Source organism: Cynocephalus volans, chromosome 10 (genome assembly GCF_027409185.1).
Source record: "Cynocephalus volans isolate mCynVol1 chromosome 10, mCynVol1.pri, whole genome shotgun sequence".
In the NCBI taxonomy this organism is placed as follows: domain Eukaryota; kingdom Metazoa; phylum Chordata; class Mammalia; order Dermoptera; family Cynocephalidae; genus Cynocephalus; species Cynocephalus volans.
Window position 1 is genome coordinate 5,488,598 of NC_084469.1, and position 24,496 is coordinate 5,513,093.

General features: G+C 53.7%; 1 protein-coding gene across 1 annotated transcript; it reads left to right on the forward strand.

Annotated features, from left to right (window-relative positions):
• The first annotated feature begins 11,072 nt into the window (after window positions 1-11,072).
• On the forward strand, window positions 11,073-22,553 carry STAC2 (SH3 and cysteine rich domain 2). Its single transcript, XM_063112720.1, has 11 exons — window positions 11,073-11,162; window positions 17,171-17,477; window positions 17,855-17,952; window positions 18,130-18,220; window positions 19,465-19,577; window positions 19,672-19,743; window positions 19,825-19,896; window positions 20,416-20,513; window positions 20,887-20,938; window positions 21,297-21,434; window positions 22,028-22,553. Exons 1-11 carry the CDS (start codon window positions 11,073-11,075, stop codon window positions 22,130-22,132), a joined length of 1,236 nt encoding a protein of 411 aa, XP_062968790.1. The 3' UTR covers window positions 22,133-22,553.
• The last annotated feature ends 1,943 nt before the right edge of the window (window positions 22,554-24,496 follow it).

The following is a 24,496-nucleotide window of genomic DNA, read 5'->3' on the forward strand; positions in this document are numbered from 1 at the left end:
GAGCTGGGCTGGTTGCAAGCCCCCACCCCACTCTTTCTCTGTGCCCCCCTGGGCCAAGCATAGTACAGGGTCTGAACAATACATCCTGAGGCCTAAAAGGGCCTTGGGAAAATTCTGGTCCAGACTTGCCACTCTGTAGAGGAGTTTTGGGTCCTGGGAGGGTATGAAGCCCCCACAAGGCAGGGGCACTGCCCAGATCCTCTCTCACATTTCTGAACCTATTTCCTCATCTGTAAAACGGGGGCAAGGTCTCCCTCCCACTCAGTGTGGCAGTGAGGATTAAAGGAAATTCTGTGAAGTTGCATCTTATTCCAGAGTTTAATCCTCAGGAGTTCCCCTTGGGTGGCAGAGGACCCCACCAAGGACCCCGATGTCCTTACTAGGCCAAGTCCTGGGGATACAGATATGACCATCCCAGAAACTCCCCCCTCACACACACATCATTTCAGGGACATTTTTTTTAGTGCAATTTTTTTAAAATGGATTTTTTTCCCCCAGCCGAAATGCTCTGTCATTTTCTAGGTCATGGTATAACTCGATCCTAGTAATACACTTTGAGGGTCCCTCAGCCAACAAAGTAATTTTTACTGGTAAAAATTGCTGAAAACAACAATTCAGTGTCGTTTTTCTCCTCTAACCAAAATGTTTTGTTTTGTTTTCTGTCCCCAGGCAACATTCCAACCTGGAGAGCTGTAGACTGAGGTCTACCTCAAAGAAAGATGGGTAGAGAGGGGAAGCATTTCTCATTCACTCATTCATTTAACAAAATGTTACTGAGTGCCTCCTATGTGCCAGGCTCTCTCTCAGAGTACCCAGGTGGGTGGAATCCTGCCCTGTCCAAAACTCAGGCACCCCATGCTTCCCTCACCTTGGTGGTCAAAAGGTCAAAAGAGATGAGCCCTGAGTTCCAGGAAAAATTAAGAAAGTACGGGATTAGAGCATGGGGGCGCGCGCGCGCGCGCGCGCGCACACACACACACACACACACACACACACACACACACACACACACACACACACACACACACACACACACACACACACACACACACATGCCAGGCTGACAATACCATATGACAATCTCTGTGTGTTCTGTGTGTTCAAGTACACAAACACCCCCATCCCAGGAGTGGGCTCCCTCCTCCCAGCAAAATGTCTCTGATGCCTTTGTATGCACAGTTCCACAGGGCACCATCCGCACCAAACAGTGCCCCCTGGGGGTAGACAATGTGTAGGCTTGGCTCAAATCTTCACTCCTTTATTCCTGAGAGTTCCTCTCAATCACCAGTAAGTCTCTCCTTGGGAAGGCTCTCTGTTCATATTTCAGATTTGCTGCCTGCTTCTTAACCCTTCCTGCAGCCCAGCTGGTTAATGCTTACATTCCCCAAGCCCTGTCTCTATGCTTCATAGCACCCCACCAAATTCTTTCATAACAATTATCTGATGTGCACTTTATTTTGTCTACCTTGTCTAATGTTTTTCCAGCAGAGTGGAAGCTCCTTGAGGGTAGAGACTAAGAGAGGTGCACTAGTGTTGGAGTTAAGAGCATATTTTTTTTTTTTTTTTTTTGTCTTTTTTGTGACCAGCACTCAGCCAGTGAGTGCACCGGCCATTCCTATATAGGATCCGAACCTGCGACGGGAGCGTCGCCGCGCTGCTAGCGCAGCACGCTACCGAGTGCGCCACGGGCTCGGCCCTAAGAGCATATTTTTTGAGACAGACTGTGAGTTCAAGCATGGCTGTGTGGCCTTGGGCAAGTGACTTAACCTTTCTGGTCCTCATGTTGCAACTGTAAAAGGGGAATGATGAGCTCTTCTTCCCCATAGATAGAGACAATAATTGAGTCCTTAGTAAATGTGATCATCTTTTTCTCCATTGTAGCCCCAGGACCTCGTACATTCATACTTTTATTTATTTAACACCTAAAAGTATGGCTTTATTTGTATAACACATAAGTGTGGAGGGTCTGTTTACTTAATAAACATTGCTTTAGTGCTTCAGAGTGCTTCTCAAACATTCTTTCTTATGTGGTAGATGCTGTTTTTTATATTATTCTATTATCGCCCTCATTCTATTGATGGGGAAACTGAGGTTAAGTGTCTAACCCGTGGTCACACAGCTAGAAGGAGAGAGAGTCCCTGCTCTTTTTAACATTTTTTTAATTTTTGGCTGCCAAACAAGTCTTAATACATCTAAAAAGACTAAGATCACAGAAAATAAAGAAGATATTTTCTCTGACCACAATAACAGAAGGAAATTTAGAAAATTCAAAAATGTGTGAAAATCAAATAACACTCTCCTAAGTAAACAATTATTAAAAAGGAAAATCACAGGGAAATTAGAGAGTACTTTGAGATAAGAATCAAAGCCCAACATATCAAAATTTATAGGCTGCAGGGCTCATGCAGTGCTTAGAGGAAAATTTATGCCTGTAAACATCTATATCAGAAATAAGAGGGGCCGGCCCGTGGCTCACTCGGGAGAGTGTGGTGCTGACAACACCAAGGCCATGGGTTAAGATCCCCTTACTGTTCATCTTTAAAAAAAAAAAAAAAGAAGAAGAAGAAGAAGAAAAATCTCAAATCAGTGATGTAAACTTCTATCTTAAGAAAATAGAAAAAGATAAGCAAACTAAACTAAAAATAAATATAATTAGGAAATAACAATGATTACAACAGAAATATATGAAATAGGGAATTAAAAAACAATAGAGAAAAACAACAAAACCAAAAGTTGATTCTTTTTTTTTTTTTTTTTAAAGATGACCGGTAAGGGGATCTCAACCCTTGGCTTGGTGTTGTCAGCACCACGCTCAGCCAGTGAGCGAACCGGCCATCCCTATATAGGATCCGAACCCGCGGCCATCCCTATATAGGATCCGAACCCGTGGCCTTGGTGTTATCAGCACCGCACTCTCCTGAGTGAGCCACGGGCCAGCCCCAAAAGTTGATTCTTTAAAAAGGTCAACGAAATTTGCAAACCCTTACCTAGACTGACCAAGAAAAAAAAGAGAGACCAAAATTACCAAACTCAGAAATAAAGCAGGGGCATTACATACATTGTCATTATGGTTTTTTGTGGTGATAAGATTTAGTTTCTTTCTCTTGCTCATTGGCATTTTTGTTCTACCAGTGGGTTTTGTTTTTTCTTGTGTATTCATGGTAGCGATTATCATTTTTTGGATTCCAGATACAGGACTTCTTCCTTGAGGATTTCTTGTAGTGCTAGTCATGTGGAGGTGAACTCCCACAGTTCTTGTCTGTCTGGAAAATACACTATTTCTCCCTCATTTCTGAAGGACAGTCCTGTTGGGTATAGTATGCTTGACTGGCAGTTTTGAATATATCATCCCATTTTCTTCTGGCCTATAGAGTTTCTGTTGAGAAGTCTGCTGTTAGTCTGATAGGGGCTCCCTTATTGGTGACTTGATGTTTTTCTCTTGCTTCTTTTAAGGTTCTTTGTCTTTGAGCTTTGCCAGTTTGACTATAATTTGTCTTGGAGAGGATCTTTTTGGGTTGAATCTGTTTGGGGATTTGGAGCCTCCTGGATCTGAAGGTCCGTGTTTCTCTCTATACCTGGGAAGTTTTCCATTATTATTTCACTGACTAGGTTTTCCATGCCTTTTCCTTTCTCTTCCCCTTCTGGAACACCCGTGATTCAAATGTTTGTTCTCTTAAGGTTGTCTACTAGCTCTCTTAGATTTTCTTCATTTTTTAAAATTCTTTTTTTCCTTTTTTTTTTTTTGTCTGTCTGGGTTATTTCCAAAAGACTATCTTCAAGATCAGAAATTCTTTCTTCTGGGCTGGCCCGTGGCTCACTCGGGAGAGTGTGGTGCTGATAATACCAAGGCCATGGGTTCGGATCCCATATAGGGATGGCCGGTTGGCTCACTGGGTGAGCGTGGTGCTGACAACACCAAGTCAAGGGTTAAGATCCCCTTACTGGTCATCTTTTAAAAAAAAAAAAAGAAAGAAATTCTTTCTTCTGCTTGTTTTAGCCTGCTGCTTAAGCTATCAGTTGGGTTTTTTATTCCATTGATGAATCTTTCAGTTCCATGAATTCTGCTACATTCTTTATTAAGGTATTAATCTCTTAAAATAAATTTCCTTCTTCATATCCTGGATTTTTTGTCTTATTTCATTATGTTGTCTAACTGAGTCTTCTTGTTATTTCAGTGAGTTTCCTTAACATTGTTGCTTGGAATTCTTTTTCAGTCATTTCAAGGGTTTCCTGCTCTATAGGGTCTGCTGTTAGAGAATTACTGTATTCTTTTGGTGGTGGTGTATTTTCTTGGGTTCTCATATTTCTAGTATCTCTGTGTTGATGTCTTTTCATCTTGTAGAGCAGTTGCTTCTTCTGCCATTCTAGAGTGGGCTTTGAGGAGAGAGATATTCTCTTCTTTTTCCATTCTCCACTGGTGACTCTCCTTGTGCCAATGCAGTCGAGTGATGATGGGCTGCCTGCACAGTGCAGCTGTGGTATCAAGCCACTTTTGCAGCAGCTGTGGCTGTGGTGGTGGCCGTGGTGGGCCACCCATGTGAAAATGGTGCTTTTGGCATGCTCTCTTGCCTGCTTCCAGGAGGAGGGAGCTTCCCTCTGCTCCTGTCTATGACTCTGGGTGTTTTTCTCTTGCCTGCTTCCAGGCAGAAGGGGAAGCTGCCCTTGGCTCCTGCCTAGGACCCTGGACATTCCTGTCTCGTCTGCATCCAGGTGGATGGGGCAGCTGCCCTCCTACAGTCCCTGCTCTTAATCATGGCACTATGACCCACTCTAACAAATAAATGTGTGTGGGCTTTTGAAATGCATCCCAGGCAACATTCAAACCTAAGAGCTGGAAAGTGAGGTCTATGCCTCCCTCAAAGAGAAGAGAAGCATTCCTCATTTATGCATGCATCCATTCATTCAACAGCTACTAAGGAAGAATCAGACCCAACGATGGCAGTGGTTTAAGGCCTTTCTGAGCTTCAACTTCCCCAGCTGCAAAATGGGGATAAAATACTTTTCATTTCATTCCTGATCTATGAGCTCTGAAGACAAGTAATATGAATGATAGTAGCTGAGCCGCTACAGTTTTGATAGATGGAGAGGGGCTCTGCTGACATGGTGGAAGGAGCAGGAAACAATTTATGGTCTCATATTAGCAACTATGATAGGAATCCTCCTTGACTCGGGAATTCCCTTGGGATGAGCAGCATGTGGAGTGTGCAGGAGGGAGGGGATGGCATTGCAGTCAAGGGAAGCAGTTTGCCCTGAGGATTTAGAGTTGTACCCTCTGGCTGGAGGAGCCTCAGTCCCACCGCATATTTACAACCACCCCATGAGGTAGGATAAACCCCATTTACAGGAAATAAAGGTGTACAACTTGTCGCAGGTCATAAGCTAGTAAGGAGTGGGCTAGAACCTGAGTCACCTCCCTGCCCTGCATACCCACCATCTACTCTGTCACCAAAGCCAAGACACATGATTTTTTCCCATCTATCCCCACTGCAAAGCCTTTGTCCAGGAGGATGCTAGGAGTTCACTATTTCCCCATTGCAAAGCCTTTGTCCAGGAGGATGCTAGGAGTTCACTACTTCTATCCCCATTGCAAAGCCTTTGTCCAGGAGGATGCTAGGAGTTCTCTACTTCTATCCCCACTGCAAAGCCTTTGTCCAGGAGGATGCTAGGAGTTCACTATTTCTATCCCCATTGCAAAGCCTTTGGCCAGGAAGATGCTAGGAGTCCACTACTCAGGCTCTCTTTTTCCAGTATGCTGCTCTTGGGAGCCAGAGGGACCTCCCCAAGACAAAGGAATGACCCAATCTATGGAGATACCTCTGTGGCCTTCAATAACTCTCAGAGCTATTCTCAAGCTGGACTGTGGAAGCCCCTGGGTAACCACAGTCCCTCTTCCAGGCCATCAGTGGAACACAATGATTAAGTGCTTAAAATCTTTTTTTTTTTGCTAGATTCCCCAGACTCTTGCCTAGCCTGCCTTGACTCTCCTCCCTGAAGGATATCCAATACTGCTTTCTGTGCAGTCTGCAGGGGGCAGTATGGCTCCAGGCTGGCCCAGGTTCCTCAGGCTGCTTCGGCTGGGTCTAGACTCTCCCAGCAAGAGAACCTCTCCCCAGGAGTTAAAGGCAGGCTCCATCCTCTGCCTTGATGTCTCCAGGCTCATGAGGCATCACCACACTTTCACACAGTAAGCTGGGGCATCCTCACCAATCCAGCTGCATCTAGACTCCATCCTTTCTCCTTTCCATCAGCTCTCAGCACCAACTCACCCTGCAGTCTGTGCCAGGCCTCCTCTCCAGCAAAAGATCCTCCTTTATGAATCTGGGAGCCCATAGTGCTCATCTCTCCAAAATTCCAGCTGTTTCCCCCTCCACTCTACTGCTCACCCCCTTGCTCACCCCAGAGTGATGATATTGCTGTTACCTTGGTAGCAGATGCTTTGTGGGTGGGTAGGGGGAACGGACTAGAGAAAGAAAGCAGTGGCTTCAGGACACTATCAGAGACATGGAGGGTGGGGTAGGCAAATTGGTCCAGGGACTGGGAAGGGACAGCCAGGGGCTATGACCTCCACCCCCCAACCATAGCAGCTGTCAGCCCTGCATCCCCAGCCTCAAGGAGAAAAGAAACAGAAGGGGACATCTTCCTGGAGAAGGGTTTTTTCACTGAGGAGAAGGAAACATCCCCAACTCCATTATCCCCTCACATAAGAACAGGTCTCCTGGAGAGTGTGGGCTTTGTGGTAGGGAGTGGGGGGTTGGGGGATGTGAGAGATTGCATGCACTGGACCCATGCTGTTCCCCTCCAGGAAGCCTGGAGCACAGAGAGAGGGAACAGCTCACCCAGGGAGTGTTAGGGACAGTGCCAAGGGCAGTGGGAGGGTGGCTGTATGCCAGTGTCCCGAGCTCCAGGGGCTGGTGGCAGCAGGGGATGGGAGGGGCCTCCTCTAGCCCCTAGGGACCTGGCTGTCCCAGATGCCACAGCCGGGAAATGTGTTGGGCACTTGCGTAAGAGCCTTCTATATTTCCATAAAATCATAATTAACGCTGCCTGCCATGGGCCTTAGCTCATTAGAGTGGTATCTGCCTCTTGGGCCCTCAGGTAGGCAGGTGGGGGGAGGTAGGGGAGATTGGGGCAAGGCCAGGCCTCTCACTGTGTTCTCCACACTCCTGGTCCTGCTGAGTTTGGGCCCTCTGCCTCTCCCCAGCTGGGAGAGGAGAACTCAGACTGGGCTCCCAACCGTGATGGACTCCCCACCCTAGGAGCTCCAGTTCTAAAGCTGGAGGGAAAGGCCAGCCACTCATGTTTTCAGTTTGAGCTGTCCTTGGCAACCCATAGGGCACAGGCTACAGCAAGGAGGGGCTTGGGCTGGAGGTGTTTGTGGGAAAACTACGTCAGTCCTTATGGAAGGAGAGGAAATTCCTCATATCACAGAATCTCAGCCACAGAGTGAAGTGTCCCTTGGGGGTCATCCAGGCCAGTGGTTCTTAATTTTGGGGGGGGCCTCAGATTTTCTGAGAAGCAGACAAAAGCTGTAGACTCTGCCCCAGAAAATGTTTTTTTCTTGTTTCGGGGGATTTTTTTGGCAGCCGGTGGGTACAGGGATCAAACCCCGGACCTTGGTGTTATCAGCACCATGCTCTAACCAACTGAGCTAACCCGCCAGCCTGAGAAAGTGTTTACTTTCCTCCAAAATTTTACACAGCTTCAAGGGGTTCATAAACTCCCCAGAGTTTACCTGCAAGCCCAAGGTTAAGAATCCCCAAGAACAATGATATATATCTATTGTGCACTTACTCTGTCCAGATCTTTAAATATTAACTCATTTAATCCTCAAAAGAACACTAGGAGAAATACCACTATTACCCCTATTTTAATCCAACTCCTTATTTTAACCTAATTTAATCCAATTCTGCTTATTTAAAAAGAAGGAAACCAAAGTCTCTCCAGAGATGGACAGTTCTCTGCCCAAGGTCACAGAACAGGAAGAAAAGGGTAGAACCAGGATGAGGACTGTGCTCTCTTACTGTGCTGGTCATTGTGCCACATGCAAATTTGAAGTGATCTGGTCCATTCCTCTGCCCTAGTGCTCCCAAAAGCCCAATGCCCCCTCTTTCTAGCTTAGCCCACATAGGAAAAGACACCCCAGTAGTTCTATTAGCATTTCTGAGGGAGCCCTTCCAGAGTGTAGCTGCCATTTATCCCCCTGTAGCACCTGGCCCTTGCTCTGCCCACCCCTCATTTCTACCCTCCTAATCGGAGACGGGACAGTGTTCCTCCCTCTCCAGGAGAAGCTGGCTCGGCTGCTCCTGTCTTGTCTCTGAGCCACGGAAGGCTCTGAGACAAAACTCAAGTCTCAACTTTCAGGGAGGTGTCGGCACTGAAAGCAGTGACTCAGACTTAGTTCATGAAAGACCGCTCTGAAACACAAAGGCTGCAGGCCAGAAAGGACCTCCAGAGGTCATGGGATCCAGCCCCCTGCCTCCTCCACATTTGCCCACCTCTGGCTTCTGATGCCCAGACCAGATGGACCCCAGGGTCCACCAACTTCCCTGTCTTTCCTTGGTTGCCAGTACCACTGATCCCCTGGAAATTCTTCCTGGTGTCTAGTCAGCATCTCTTTATCCATGGATGGCTACTTCTGGGTTGGTTCCCCCATGGAATACCAGGTTCCAGATGGCCAAGGAAAGTGAGGGAAGAAAGCTGCGTCCTTCTCTCCGCCTCAGGGAAAGCATTGGGGAGGGACAAATATCCCAGAAGACAGGAAGAGGAGGGGGGAGAGGAAATTAACTTTCCTTGTCTGTCTTGCTTGCACTAAGTGCCATATACTACACTATCTCATTCATTCTCCTCACAGGGGGGTAGGCACAATCAGTATTTTGCAGAGGAAGAAATCAATGCTCTAAAAGATTTAGTTGCTTGACCAAGGTCACACAGTTAATATATAGGTGTTGAACTCTAAGGAACCCAAAGCCCCTGCTCTTCAGGAGGAAACAGGACGACCTCCCACCCGGAGGTCTCCAAACACAGTGGAAGCCCCTGTTCGTTCCAGCCCAGGACAGATGGAGGGCCTGATGATTCTACCTCAGGGTGCTCCAAACATCCCAATGTCTGAGTTGCCCAGGGAGGGGGAGTTGGGCTGGCGTGGGCTGGGCAAAAGAAAGAAGGACAGTCCCCAGAGGGGATGGGGAGAAGGCTGGTAGTGAATGGGCCTTTGGGGGAGATGGTTTGAGGGCTGAGCTCAGGATTCATCCCAGCTCCTTTCAGGAAAGCTAGGGGCCAGAGGGAGTCTGCAGCTGCAGCAGATGGATCAGGACAGGGAGGGGACCAAGCCTTCATAACCGTGAACCCTCGTGTCTGCCCTTGTCCTACTTCTGTCACTAGCAAATAAATCTCTATTCCTGGACTCAGTAACCTGAGCAGTGCTCCAATGGTGAGCTCATCCTAAGGCTGACAGAGATCCTATGAAAGGCTTTGTGCGTGGGGTGTTTGTTGAGAGGGGTGTGCTCAGCCCCTGTCCTCCAGGGCTAGCAGCAAGGCAGGACCCCCTTCATCACCCCAGGGTCCCCTGAGTTACCCCCCTTCTCCCAATCTTACCACCCACAGAAGAGGAGTAGGGAGACTTAAACCCAGAAATCTCTCCACCCACACCCAGGGGAGGGTTCTTTCATTCATCAGCCTACCTCCTTTGCCTTGGTCAGGCCAAGAGATGAAGGTGGACCTGTTGGTAAGGCCAGAAGGGGCAGAAGAAAAGGGGGCTGGAGGTGAGGGAGGGGGACTTAGGGAAATGGGTCCCAGGTAATCAATATGCATTAGAAGAGGTATCTTCAGACCAGGCAGAGAGGAGACTTTGGAAGGTGAGAACCTCTTCCCCCCACCTTTCCTTACCCCCTGATCTAACTCCAATTGTGGTAGGACCTTTAGGAGAGGGGCATGTCTTAGAGAGGTTTGGGGGCTCTGAGTGTGAGGACCAATACCCCTTCTTTGCTGAAGTCCGGACACCAAGACTGGAAAGAAAGTCAGTTGTCCTGCTTTCCATCCACAAAGGAGGAATTGTCTAGTCTGGCCTTTGATACATTAAGTTACCTCTTCTCTGCTTCAGGAAACCCCTACGCCATAGTCCAAGGGGTGTGTACGAGGGTACATGAAAAAATAGAACTGAAAAATAATACGGATGTTTCCACGAACTTTTTGAAGTACCCTCAAATATTTGGAGAGATCCTCTCCAGGACAAGGAGGCATCCAGTCAATGTGGAAGGGTCCTCATTCTTCCTTCGCTAAGGTCTGGCATCTTCCAATCTTCACCGGCAGGAAGTCCCAACTTCGATCTTACTCTCAGCTCTCTTGCTGCAGCTCCAGCCTATTTCTATTCCCTGCAGCCCCATGCAGACTCTGTTGATCTTCCCAGCCTTCTCCTAATCTTGTCAAGCCCCACATCCTGGGTTTTTCAGTATAAAACTACCCCCTCCACTTCTTTACCTTCCAAGCCCCTCCCCATCTTGTCGAGCCCCCCAAGACTCCGCCCAGCTAGCCCTCCTGCCCACGGCGGCAGCCAATAGCCGAGGACCTGATTTGCATAGCGGTACGGGGGGAGCGGCGGAGAGAAGGGGGAGGGACCAGACGACCTCCTAAATCAAAGTTGGGAGGCGAGGACTGGGCGGAGGGGCTGCCGGGTTCCGGGCTGGGGCCCGGGCCGGCCGGGGGCAGGGGCGGGGGAGGGGAATGACACGGACAGCTCCGTCGCTCCCTCCCTCGTCTCATCCCCACATCCCCTCTTGCCTCCTCCCCTCACTCGGAGCAGCATTCTCTGCAGACCCTCGGTCCTCACGCCCAGGGTCGTCCCGCTCCCGCGGCTCCGTGTAATTGCCTCCCTCTCACCCGCCAGCTCGGCAACTTTCTCCGCCCGCACCCGGGGTGGGGGGGACTGCTTTGCCTGGGAAGATTTCTCCTGGGGTTCATTGGGGGGCAGTCTCTAAAGAAGGGCTTCTGAGTCCCAGAGAGACGACCGCCGCCCGCAGCCTGCCCCCAGCGAACCTGCCGTCGGGTCTCGGCACCCTCTCTTCCCCTCTCCCCCAACCATGACCGAAATGAGCGAGAAGGAGAATGAACCGGATGACGCGGCCACCCACGCCCCCCCAGGGACCGTCTCCGTCCTCCAGGAAACCAAGGTAACTCGGGGGGCGCGAGGCCTGGCCTCCACCCAGGGCGCCCCTGGCCCGGGAGCCCTCCTCCCGGCGCGGTGGCCACTGTGGGCTCGGGAGCCCTGGGGTCACGGTGACGGGGCCCGCGTGATCCCTAAGGCTCGGGGCCGCGACCCGGAGGGAGTGGGTTCGCGGTGAGGGACCGCAAGGAGCCCGCGATCACACGAGCGCAGCACGCCGGTGCGCACGAGAGGAGCGGACGCGCGCTCGCGACCCCCGGGGAGGTTGTAACTCGGCTTTGTTGGAGGGAATCGGCGCAGCGCAGGCGGAGAGTGTGTAGCGGTGTGTCGCGGTGTGTAGCGGGTGTGGGCCGGTGTACGCCCGCCGTGTGTGCGTGCGGGGCGCACCCCCTGCCGTGGCCGCCACTCTCTGTGCGTCTGAATATGTCTCTACAACCTGTCTGTCTCTGTCGCCATGTCTCTCTGTGAGCATCTCTCCCCGTCTCTCTCGGCTTCTCTATGTGTTTGTGTCTCTGAGTCACTGGGTGTCTCTCTGACCCACCGCAGTCCTGCATTCTCCCCTTCCAACCCGGTTAAGCTCGGGGACGTGAGGCTGCGGCCGGGGGTGCGCAGCTTCCGAGTCCGCGCTGGGGGCTGCGGCAGAGCTGGCCGTCCGTCGCGGGCGGGGACCGTAGGACTGTTGTTGCGGCTCCAGAGCAGAAAGACAGGCAGCCCTACCCCCCACCTCGTAGGGGTGGGGGAACGGGGGGAGGGCGGGTAGAAGCAAAAAGAGAAGTCATCCTAATTAATGAATGTCATAATTAACCCTAATTGTGTATGATTGTTACTCCTGCGGGAGTCACAATGAATAAATTATTCCCCAGTGAAGGCAGGCGGGGCCCAGACTTCTGGCGCTGAAAGGAGTGGGGGGGAAGCCGCCGCTCACATTCAACCCCCCACCCCACAATCTGTCTGCGCCCTCCCCAAGTTCTAGGTGCTGGCGACTGACCCGAAAGAAGTTCTGTGGGAGCAACCTGAGCGGGCCTGGGGATGGGGACAGAAGGGGCTGCGGGAGGAGGCCCCCTCCCCCCGACTTCAGGCCAAAACCTCCTTCCCTCTCTTCCAGCCTGGTATTTTGTCCCCATCCTGCTCCTGTTATCCAGAGGAGAAGGGGGCATGAGGATCAGAATTCCTTGGTATTAGTAGCTCATCTATAGCTTCTCTCACTGTCCCTCTTCCTCTTCATTAGTTCTTGACCACCGTCAGGATATTAGGTTAATTCAAGGTCAAGGTCATCAAGAGAGTGACTAGAGGGAGATGAATAGGGCCAGAGTAGAGTCTGGCTGAGGTACCCCAGGTAGCTCCCTATCCCTGAACCGTGGGACCCAGCGGGCCTCCCTTTGCTTGCTTCCCAGGGGCTTGGGGGCCTCCCAGGCCCTGCCCTGCTTCCCACGCCAAGGCCAAGGCCTGTCTGCTCCATCCCCTCTTTAGGAACTCTCGGAAGGCAGGCAGGAATGCTGGGCAGTGCTGCCTCAGCAGTCCAGCAGGCTGCAAGCTCAGCTGTGTGGGGAGGGGGAGGTCAGGGCCTGGCAGGTCTGTACCTCCCTCCTCCCAGCCCAAAGACCCTCTGGGTCTGAGCCATGGAGATCCAAGGAACAGGAAAGGAGAGGGACTACAACCTGACCTGGCCCCTCTTTGCCAGGCCAGTGGGAGCCTGTTCCCTTTGCCCCCTCCCCTACACTTCACCCTCATGAAGGACTCAGTAATAACAACACAGGCTAGGCTGTGGGCCACGTTGGGGGGGGTTCAGCAGGGCAGAGGTGGGCAGAGAGAGAACTCAGGGCCCTTGCCAGCCTCCTTCCATCCCTCCACCTCGGCCTGGCACTGACCGTGTCCCCAGGCTGTAGGGGTTGGGGAGACAGAAGAATAGGGGCTTGGTTGCTGCCCCCCAGGTCAGTGTGAGACAGATACAACAGAGGGGCTGTTGCCCATCAGGCAGTGAAGCCAATATTCCAGGCTGTTCACCAGTGTTTTATGCCCTTTGTGCTTTTCTTGCCAGCCCAAGAGCCCAGCCTCCTGCTTCCCCTAAGGCTGGGTCTCAGCCCTGTACCCAAGCTACTAGTGACCCTCCTAGTAGGTTCTCCTCCTCTCTGGGTCCCCATCCCATCCTACCACATAGGGCCTGCCCATCACCCCCTTTGGTGCCATCCCTTGGGAGGACCCCGCCATGCCAACTCTGCAATCTGAGTCAGCTTGTGCCACGTCCACCACCACCCACTGCCAGCTGCCTAGTGCCCTTTCGAGAGATGCTGTGGGGAATTGAGGAAAGAAGGGGACATCCAGGGTGGGGGGAGGTGGGGCAGAAACAGGCAGGCCAGGCCCTGCCTTGGGGAAGGGCTCCAGAAGAACAGGCCTCATGGTTCAGGCTCCAACCCGGACAAGCTCCGGGTGCACTGGGAGGGAATAGGATCCAGTGGGCCACCTTGCTAGGGTATGTGGCAACTTCTCTCCATGCAGGGAATGAGTCCTGGGGCAGTGGGGGGACCAAAAAGATAGCTGGTGGGGAGATGGAGAAAGGTCTTGTCTGGGAACTAGAAGTCAGGAGAATACCTGACCTGGCTAAGCCAAAATGAAGTTTTGGGTGGCCAAGCCAGATGTCTCTGGAGTTGGCAGGCATCAAGCCATTTGGCAGAGGTGCCCCCATCCTGCCCTCTAGCCACAGCCCTTGACATCTTCCAGCTACCCCAGGTGGCATGTTGTTCCTTCCTGCTTCTCTGTCCTCCTGGGATCTGGGGCCCACAGCCAAGGCAGGGAGTCAGCAGGCAGAGTTGGGGTTGCCCTGGTGCTGGGAACATTCTGTTCAGGACACCTCTGGTATCCTAGAGAGGTGGCTCTTGCCACTGAAACCAGGGGGTACCAGGAAAAGGCATGGGCTGGAGAGTAGGGAACTTGAAATCTCATCCTATGAGGATTACTATGGAAATAATGGCCTTGGGAAGGGAAACATGATTGATGTCTTCAAATATTTGAAGAGCTGATGTGTAGAAGAGGGAGTAGCCCTTTCTGGAGCCAAGGGAGGAACAAGGGCCGTAGGCGAAAACCACAGGGAGGCAGGTTTCAGCTCTATATAGGGAAGCACTTTCCAGCTATTGCAGCTGCCCAAAGATGGAATGATTGTCCCAAGACAGGGTGTGCTTCCCATTGCAAGAGGTGACCAACAGAGTCAGACAACCATTCAGAGGAGATGTGGTCAGGGCGATGGGGTGGGGACTGCTCTAAGTGGCCAGTTTTTCTGGTCCCTTCTAACCCTAAAGTCCATGACTGACCTGGTAGAGAGGCCCATGGCACAGCTGAGGAGCAGAGGTGAGGGCCAAGGCAAGGTCCAGAGCAGCACGATGCTCCTGGCCATTGGGCTCAGCAGCCGGAGCCACTGGCTCAAGTCCTGGCTCTGCTACTCACAAGCTGAGGACTCATGGGTAAGTGATTTCACCTTTATGCGTCTTAGTTCCTCATGTGAAAAGCGGGACAACGGTCTTCACCACCTGTGATGGTAGCATCAGGATTAAGGAGATGCTGCATATAGAATGCTACCAGTACTCTGACAATGACAGCCCCTCATACATGTCAGTTTCTGGGGTTTGGGGGGACCTAGAGCCTATATTGCTTACAGAGTATCTAGTCTTGCCTCCTCCCTCATGGTTGTGGGGAAACTGAGGCTCAGAGGGAGGAAGTAGAGTGATTGCCTTCAGGCAGCAGGTTTAGTCTTGCCCCCACTCCCAGCACAGCACACCCCCCAGAGACTCCATGTGCTCTGTGCTCGAGGTCCCTGGGTAGAACAATGGGTGATTCAACTGCCTCTTGGGGCCCATGAGAGCCCCCAGAGTCATGTTTGGCCCTGGATGGCCCACAGCCTGGCCTGGGCTGGTATTTGTATTCTAATTAATTGTCTCTCTGCCCCTCCACCTCTGCTCCCATGCCCAGGCATCTGGGGCCTGGGGCCTTGCTTCTCACAGATACACAAAGAAGCCCATAGTACTGTCCAGGAAGCTGGGTTTGGAAGGAGCTGAGCAATTCAGCATGCCAGACACTCCAGAGCTCTGGCCTCCCAGCTGGCATACCAAGGCCTGTCTTGTGCCCAAATATCCCCTCACTGCTTACCCCTCCATTTTGCTGCCTGCTGGCCTCCCAGAGGCTGGAGGGGCCACCACTTCTATCCCCTTGGCACAATTGCCAGGCAGGCAGACATGGTACACAGGCTGGCTGGCATGCCAGCTGGCAGCCCTGGCCAAGTGTCTCTGCCTGGAGCCAGGCCTGTGGTCCCCTTTTCTATTGCTGGTAGAAAGTAGTGGGCAGGAGTAAGGCAGCTCTCAACAGGAGGGGAAAGAGGCAAGGCTCTGGGTAGAGAAGTTTCTAGAACTTGCTCTGGGCAGACTCAGTTGGAGTGTTTGGGTGAGCAGTGGAAATAACTCTGGGCCCACTGCAGAATCGACCCCGTGCCCTAGAACATGGGCTCCATTTAGGATTCCAGACATATGTTCATCATTTATTAAACTGAGGTACATTGCCTTTTTTTTTTCTTTTTTCAAAAAATGACCCGTAAGGGGATCTTAACCCTTGACTTGGTGTTGTCAGCACCACACTCTCCAAAGTAAGCTAACTGGCCATCCCTATATAGGGATCCGAACCCGTGGCCTTGGTGTTATCAGCACCACACTCTCCCAAGTGAGCCACAGGCTGGCCCTTAAGTGTTGAGGCCTTGTGTGGGGATTTAAAGCTACTGTGCCTGCTGTCAGGGGGCTCATAATCTCCTGGGGGTGTAAGAAGTAAACTACAGCATAACCTAGTTGGAGCCATAGTGGAAGTCAGTACTGGATGCAGTGGGCACCACAGGAGGGAAGGTTTCCATGAAATGGAATTTCTGCAGAAGAGACAGCTTCCCAGAGGACAGGGGCCATTGGAAAGATATTGAAAGGACAAAGAGGGTATTAACTTGATAAGGCAGAGAAGAGGACAGGCATGTCAAAAGCTCAGAGGCATTAAAGCATGAATGAGTTAGAGAATCCTCACATCTGGGCTGCAGGTGGAAGGTATGGGATGGAAGGGCAGGTTTGGCCAAGTTGCAAGGGGTCCTGAGGAGCCATGAAAGGTTGCCAGCAGGGTCAGGGATCATCTCCCTGACAACTGTATGGCGGATGGCCGTAGGGGATAGGCAAGGTGGAGGCAGGGGGCTGGGGAGGGGCTGTGGTTCTGAGCCAGACTGGCGCCATCAGGGCTTGAACTAAGGCAGGGCTGTGGAGGAGATAAGAAGATGGGCTGGAGAGATGTTTTGGGGAAAGAATCATCTCTGAGGATGAGGGTCCAGGATGACCACTCCCCACCTGCCCTCAGCCTGTTCAAGAACACAAGTGGAAAACTGAGGACCTAGTGTGTTTTGCTGGGCCCCCAAAGTGTTATTTTTTTTTTTTAACTTAAGTAAATGGTACACCCATACAATGAAATATTGTGTAGCCATAAAAAAGAATAATGAAACACTTTATGTACTGGTATGAAATGATTCCCAAGATTTACTGTTAAGTGAAAAAAGCAAGTTGCAGGCAAAATAGTATACTACCATTTCTGCAAAGGAAAAAGGAAATAAAAGCTCTTAAATGTGTTTCTATCCAATGTCACATAAAAGTTTAGATATTCTTCTGAAAAACTGGAAAAGCTGGCAACTCTGGGCTGGCCTTACGGACTAGCCTCAACTGGCAAGAGACGAGCAGCTGCTCCCTGGCCATCCAGTTTGCCACAGTCCCCACCACTCCTAATTGCGTGCCTGTCCCACCAGAACTCCTTTCTTCATGGTGGTTACCTGCCTGGCTCCTGTAGGCATCTGGGATTGTCACCCACCATCTGGAACTTGGGAGCCTCTCTCTTAGTACTTCATCTTGGCCCTGACCCTCAGCCCCCACGATGCTGCTGCCTTCACAGGAGAAAGGAAGCCTGCCATGGGCCAGCCCCTTCTAGGCTCCCACTCAGCTGCTCTTCTCCTCTCAGCTCCAGCGATTCAAGCGTTCACTCTCCCTCAAGACCATCCTCCGAAGTAAGAGTGTGGAGAACTTCTTCTTTCGCTCGGGCGCTGAGCTCAAGTGCCCCACCGAGGTGCTGCTGACGCCCCCAACGCCACTGCCCCCTCCCTCCCCACCATCGACATCCACAGACAGGGGCCTGCCCACCCCAGCCCCTTCCCCGTGCCCAATCCCACGCCCCCTGGCCCCACTCAAACCAGTGAGGCTGCACAGCTTCCAGGAACATGTCTTCAAGCGAGCAAGCCCTTGTGAGCTATGTCATCAGCTCATTGTGGGTAGGTGCCAGGGCCCTGAGGTGGGCAAGGGGAGGGGCCAGGGTGTGCTTTGAGGAGTAGTCCCATGGAACTGCCTGATATTGGGCTCTTGCTATTCGGGGCCCTCAATGCTAACGGTGCCTCTCACCCTGGGTGGACAGATGAGCACTGTTGGGGGTGGGGGTGTGCCCGGTGTTGCACTGTGTTCACTAACCGTGCAGGCTTCAGTGCCACTTCACACCCTGACTGTATGAGGGGTGGGTGCTAGGCCCCAAGGCTGGCATGAGAATGCCCAGCTCCCTGCTGTCTCCCCGTGCCCTAACCTGCCTTCTTCACTCCTTGCCCATGGGGGCATACCCTCTTGGCTAGCGCCTCTTGCTGCATGCAAATCTTCCTAGGAAACTCCAAGCAGGGTTTGCGATGTAAGACATGCAAAGTCAGCGTCCACCTCTGGTGCTCTGAGGAAATCTCCCATCAGCAATGCCCAGGCAAGACGGTGAGTGGGGACCATGCAGAGACGGCTGGCTACGAGTGCCCCTGGGACTGTCATGTGGGGGAATGAGTGCCCCTCAAGGCTGGCTCCTCCTGTGACATGGTCCCTGGGCTTGGGAACGGCCAAGTCTCAATGGGCTGTGACCTACCCATGCCCTCTCTCTGCCCATTCCTGCCACAGTCCACCTCCTTCCGTCGCAACTTCAGCTCCCCCCTCCTGGTGCATGAGCCACCACCAGCCTGTGCCATAAGCAGAGAGTCCCCACCCACTGGTGAGTGTCCCCATTGTCCCTGCTCCCACTGTGGCATGTTGAAAAATGTTCACATTCCTCAGATGGGCACTGAGTCACACTGGCACTGCCAGTTCTTGGTGCTCCTACCACTTCCCTTCTCTGGATATTCCTGTCCTTTATGTAGGGTTCACTCACTCATTCATTCATTCATTCATCCTTCAACAAACACTTATTGAGCACCTACTGAGTGCCAGGCACTGTGCTAGACACTGGAGTTTATGGTCTACTAGAGGAGATAGACCTGAAATGGACGATCAAACAAATCATCAATCAATCATCATTAGGATGAGTGCCTCGAAAGGGAAGGACAGGGAATAAAGAGTATGAAATGCACGCTGTCCTCATTTGCAGTCAAGGAAGGCTTGCTGGAGACATGAAGAATGAGGAGTTAGTCCGTTGAGGATCTGGGGAAGAGTGGTGTGAGCAGAGGGAGGCTTGAGGTGGGAAGGTGCAGGGGGTTAAAGAAGAAGGAAGAGTGGCTGGGACCAAGGAAGTAAAAGGGATGGTGTGCAAAGGGAACATGGGCACAAGGCCTTGGGGTCCACTTTAAGGATTGTCTTCTGGACTTTATTCTTTTTTTTTTAACCCCACCCCACCACTATCCCCACATGTGCCCCAGAGCCTGGGGTACCTCTCCCTGAGTCCTCTCAATGATCTGGCTGGGCTTTTGGAGTCAGGCCCCCTCTTCCACTCCCTACCCCTTTTCCCTGTGCCAGCGACCCCACCCTGTGCGCAAAGGCCTTAGGGTCCTTCTCCCTGAGTTCCCTTCACAATTGGCTGGACTTCAGAGTCAGGCCACCTCCCCCATTGCACACCCCTTTTCCCTCTAGACTTTATTCTAAGGGGAAATATTGTGTTTTTACAAAAGCATTCTAGCTGCTGAGTGATTGCACAGGCTGCAGTGGAGGCAGGGAGATCGGCTGGGAGGCTGTCGTCATTGTCAAGAGTTTGGTAGTTTGACCAGGCTGGGAGCAGTGGAGATGGAGAGGTGTGGGCAGATTCTAGGGATGTTTGTGAGGTAGGACTAGGGGGAAGAGTGGACATACAGCAAGGACAGCAAAGAGGCAGGGATGCTCCAGGTTCCTGCATGGGTGCCATGGGAGGACACAGAGCTATCACTGGGATGAGGAAAACCTGGCAGAGACAGGGGATGGACAGATGGGGAGTTCAGCCAGGGGCATGCCCAGCCAAGGTGCTAGGCCTCGAGGGTGGATCTTCAGCAGGGGCCAGCGGGAAAGTGGACCCCGTCTATGAGACCCTGCGCTATGGCACCTCCCTGGCACTGATGAACCGCTCCAGCTTCAGCAGCACCTCTGAGTCCCCCACACGGAGCCTGGTATGGTGGCCACCAAAGGGGAGCTTCACGGAGAGGGGTGTCTGGGCATGACAGCAGGGCCAGGGGCTGAGCTCTTCCCTCTCTGTGTCCCCAGAGTGAGCGAGATGAAGTGACTGAGGATGGGGAAGGCAGCATCCGCAGCTCAGAGGAGGGGCCTGGTGACAGTGGTGAGCAGGGGTGTGAATCGGGCAGGATTGGAGGAGAGTGGGGGCCACTCCCTACTGCCTCACACCTTGCCCCCACCATGGCATCTCCAGTATTCACAGCCCCAGCTGAGAGCGAAGGATCAGCAGCAGAGGAGAAGAGCCCTGGACAGCAGGTGAGCCCATAAGGGCACTGAGCGCCACCCCCCCACATCACTCCCCGCAGGCCAGCGTGGGAAGGGGGTGTCACTTCTTGTCATCGATCCATAGGTGGATGAGAACACAGTGAGTGGAGATTCACTGCTCCCTCACTTATGCTCAGTCCCTGGGGCTGGGTGAGAGGCACAGGAGGCAGGGTGCTACCCTCTCCCACGCCCCCACTGCCTATTGCACTCACTCCTGCTCCCCCAAGGGCAGGCAGTTCCAGGGTGCGGCAGGCAGAGGGCTGCCCGCCCCCATGCCTGGTCCAGTCACCCAAGGGGTGGGAGAGCACAGCAGGTAGGAGGGTCTTTTCACTATCATCGACCCGGGACCCACTGTCCCTCCTCATAGCTGCCCAGGGTAGGCATGCTCATCGACCCGGTACCCACTGTCCCACCTCATAGCTGCCCAGGGTAGGCATGCTCAGAGCAAATGGATAGCTGAGGGAGTGAAGACTTCACCCTCCCACCACTGACCCAGAGCTTTTCCCACAGCCTCCTAAACCCCCCCTGCGGAAGGATGTGGGGCCCATGTACTCCTACGTTGCGCTCTACAAGTTTCTGCCCCAGGAGAACAATGACCTGGCTCTGCAGTAAGTCCCCTCTGTGTCCTGGCCTAACTGGGCAGCTGCCTGGTGCCAGCCTCAGGGATCTGCCCTCCCAGACCTTGAAACATGAGTATGAGGGGGACCTTCAGGAACTTTCTCCTTGCACACTTGAGGCTGCTGAGCCCAGACAGGAGCTGGAGCTGCCCATGGTCTAAGAGTGAGTCATGCTAATGTCATTTCTCCTGACCCCTGCCTGGGCTGTTGTGTACCTGTGGTCACGCAGTGTCCTCCGAGGCCATCAAGAATCCTCTCCCAGCTGTGAGGGGCATGCAGAGTATCCAGGTGCCTAGGGACTGTTGGGATGGAGAGGGGGCAACTGCCTCCTGCCGCATATGCTACCCATCTCTCTCTTCCCCAGGCCTGGAGACAGGATCATGCTGGTGGATGACTCTAACGAGGACTGGTGGAAGGTGACTTGACAGGGTGGGGAATGAAGGGACCCTGGCAGGCATCTCAGCATCCCCCATCCTCAGGGGCACTGCTCCCACCTTCTCTCCAGGCCCCAAAGACCTGTCCTTCTCCAGTCTCTGGCCCTGCCCTAGCCTAGTACCAACCCTTGGGCCTTGTGTCAGTTCTGACCCTCCCTCAGCTTTGCCCCTATGCCCACCTCCCACGCCTCCTGGCCTAGAAGCAACCCTGCTAGGCCCTGGAATACAGAGAAGCCCAGGACCCGGAGGATGATGGCGTTGGCTCCGAGTGGGAACTGGGTCTCGAGAAAGCAGTGGGGATGGGGCTGGTACTGCTGCTCATTGCCGTCCTCATCCCCAGGGCAAGATTGGTGACCGGGTTGGCTTCTTTCCAGCCAATTTTGTGCAGCGGGTGAGGCCAGGCGAGAATGTTTGGCGCTGCTGCCAACCCTTCTCCGGGAACAAGGAACAGGGTTACATGAGCCTCAAGGAGAACCAGGTGAGCGCCTGGGGGCCCAGCCAGGACCTGTAGCGGCTGGAGAGAGTGGGTGTGGGAGACAGGTGACAGGGGCAGGGGCAAGTGCCCTGGTGGCAGAAGGGAAAACAGATTAGAAGTAATGGGACAGCAGGGTCCTCCCTCCATCCCCTGTTGGGGAATTTGGGCTGATGGCCGACAGAGGTAGGGGGCTGAATGATGTTAGAAGCAGCTTGGGGTAGGACAGGAGCACTGGATTAGGAGACCAGAGGTCCTGCTTCTGGCTTGCTGTGTAACCTCAGGCAAGTCCTTTCCCCTCTGTTACCTCCTCCGGGAAACGGGAGGGTAGGAGGGGTGGGGGGTGGGGAGGGGCATAAGACAAGCTGATCTCAAAGGTCAGCCCCTGAAGTGCTGCTTGGTATTTGCTGATGTCCTGTTCTTGCTGCTGAGCCCTGTACCCTCATGGCATCTGCTCCCATCACCCCAGCTAAGGGCTCCATCCACATCTGGCACTGGTCCCATCATCCCCTGGGTGGGTCTCTTGGGGGCTATCAGCAGGACTCAGGGCCAGGGCTGCAGGCAGTGCCAGGCCTCAGCTCCGTGTCTCTCTGGCGTAGATCTGTGTGGGCATGGGCAGAAGCAAGGATTCTGACGGCTTCATCCGCGTCACCAGTGGCAAGAAGCGGGGCCTGGTGCCAGCCGACGCCCTGACCGAGATCTGATAGGAGCCAAGAGAACCCAGATGCCATCCTTGCTTCTGGCCCGGGAGGGGAGCAGGCATCCTTGTCCACACCCTTTCTCCCTCTGCCTCTCTCCTAGGGACCACTCAATGTGGCTTAGGAGCCTTCTGCATTGATGTTTTGATTCTTGGCTAGGGTGACCTGAGTGGGTCGATCCTCTGGGACTTGGTGGGGGAGCGGAGAAAGTGGGAGGGGATGAGGAAGCTGCAGGTAGGTCCACACAGTGCCCAGGTACCCCCAGTCCAGTTGCAATGCTGAGTCCAGTCCTGGGGAAAGGTTCTGGGGAACGTCCTTGCTGCTTCTTCCGGAGAGCCTTCCCCCACCCACGCCACCTTTGCATGCCTGACACACCCATCTCCCCACAGAGCCTCTGCTTGGGTCTATGTGTGTGTGTCCATGCATCTGCCCCTTGCAAGTGGGGCCTTGGGAGGGGGCCTTTCTGTGTCCCTCAGCCCTCTACCCTGGATTGGGAGGGGATCCAGGGTCATGGGAAGGTCCTGAGCCCACCTCCTGGTCTCACCACCTCTAACACTCCGTCAATTCTCAGGAAAGCTCTGCGGGAATCTTTCCCATTACTTGAAACCTGGGCTGACAGAGGAGGGGAGGGATGAGGTCTGGGGAGGGTGTGACAAACCAGAGACTGCCTCTTAAGTAGATTGTTCACCACAGAGCAGCCTAACCCTACCCTTGTCCAGGGGAAAAGGATACCCAGGAGTAGCCTAGACACAGAAACCCAACTGAGAACAAAACCCTGGCCCATGCTTGGTCTAAACAAACCCATTTCACTGTCAGGACTCCAAAGCCCCTAGTCATGCAGAAACAACAAGCCAGGGGAGCCTGTGATTGTTAGCTCCTGTCCCAGGCCTCACCAGGCCCCTTCCAGGAGCCCCACCCTCAGGGCTGACTTTCCTAATCCCCTCTGTCCCGGCTCTGCAGGGGACAGGGCTGCTGTTGCAGGAGTTCCTTTTCTAGCTGTATCTGCTCCCTTGTCCTGGACACAGAGCTCTGAGAAGAGCAGGTGGGAGACAGACAAGGAAGGCAGAATGTTCTGTTTGGCCACCAGGAAAGGAGGGGGTAGGCAGCCCTGGGGGTGGGGTGGGCACACACAAAGAAGACCCCTCCTTTGCAGGCTGCTTTTCTCTGGTGCCACCCCCCTGTACCCCCAAGCTCGGAGCCTCTTCTTGTGCCCTTGATTGTGCCAGCCAATGCCAACCCCATCCTGGGCACAGTCACACCCTCCTGTGCAGTGGGAGGGCCACAGATCCTCCTACCCAACAGCCCCTGTCCCACTTCTCCCCCGCACAGGGGGGCTCAAGCCACACTGCCCTGTTTGCTGCCATGAGGCCCCCCCAGCAATATCCCAGGGGCGGGCCCGATGCCCACTGTACATGAGGCTGCATGATGGGTCTGCTGGGGCGTTGCTGAGCTCCCAGACCCCGAATTAAAATGTTTCTTGTCCCAGCCTGTCTGCTCTGTGTATCTGATTGGGATGGAGGAAGGAAAGGGGCAGGGAGTTGGGGTGGGGGCTGGGGACACTAAGCGGGGACAAGGCTGAGGGTGGAAGAATTTATCAGAGGAGGGTGTTGGGGCTGGCGCCAACAGGGGCTGACACGGCAGGGGTCCCCATGCTCCTCTCCCCTTTCCCCCCAGGCAGCCTGAGAAGGGCGGGGTCTGAGGAGAGCCAAAAGGAGAGAATGACGCCCCGAAAGACCTGAGGAGAGGGGCAGAAGGAGGTGTGGGGACCGGAGGGAAAGCGGGTGGGGCTGCGGCCACGTCCTGGCTCGACGCGCACCTGAGTCGCGCAGGCGGTGGGCACAGGGCGCACACCTCCGCCGCCAGGACCCTTCTTTTCTCACCCAGAGGTGCCTTCCGAGGCCGGCCGTACCCGGGGCCTGGAAGGGCCAATACCCACCCGAGATCAGCTTCACCCCCTCAGCCCCTCAAGCCCGAGAAAGAAACGCTGGCGGTGGGGAGAGTCGCCAGCAGCGGGGCCGAGATGACTCAGTCGCCCGTCATCGGGCGCCTGGCACCAAGGGGGCCGCCGGCGGCGCGCTGCTCCTGCCGCCGTGCCACCGCCCACCCGCTTCGGCAGGGCTGCCTCCTTCTCCTCCGCCTGCCCAACCGCGTCATCGCCAAGGCGGGCACGGCCTGTGCTATTTATAGGCAGAAAGGAGCGGGGAGGGAGCGAGAGGCGGGCTACGGGGGTGCCAGGGCATCGCCAGCGCTGCCAGAGTGCAGAGGAGGTGGGGGCCTGCCCCTCCTGACGGGTCCCCTCTGCTCCACCCGGTTCCGGTCTGCAGCCCCTCACCCCCTGAGCAAGTGAGCCAGGTGGGACCAGAGCTTGGG

Excerpts from the sequence above, each read along its gene's own strand:
- STAC2 (XM_063112720.1), top strand. The coding sequence starts at position 11,073 with ATGACCGAAATGAGCGAGAAGGAGAATGAACCGGATGACGCGGCCACC. Across the intron at positions 11,163-17,170 it reads CCGTCCTCCAGGAAACCAAG|CTCCAGCGATTCAAGCGTTC; the intron begins GTAACTCGGGGG and ends TTCTCCTCTCAG. Across the intron at positions 17,953-18,129 it reads AGCAATGCCCAGGCAAGACG|TCCACCTCCTTCCGTCGCAA; the intron begins GTGAGTGGGGAC and ends TTCCTGCCACAG.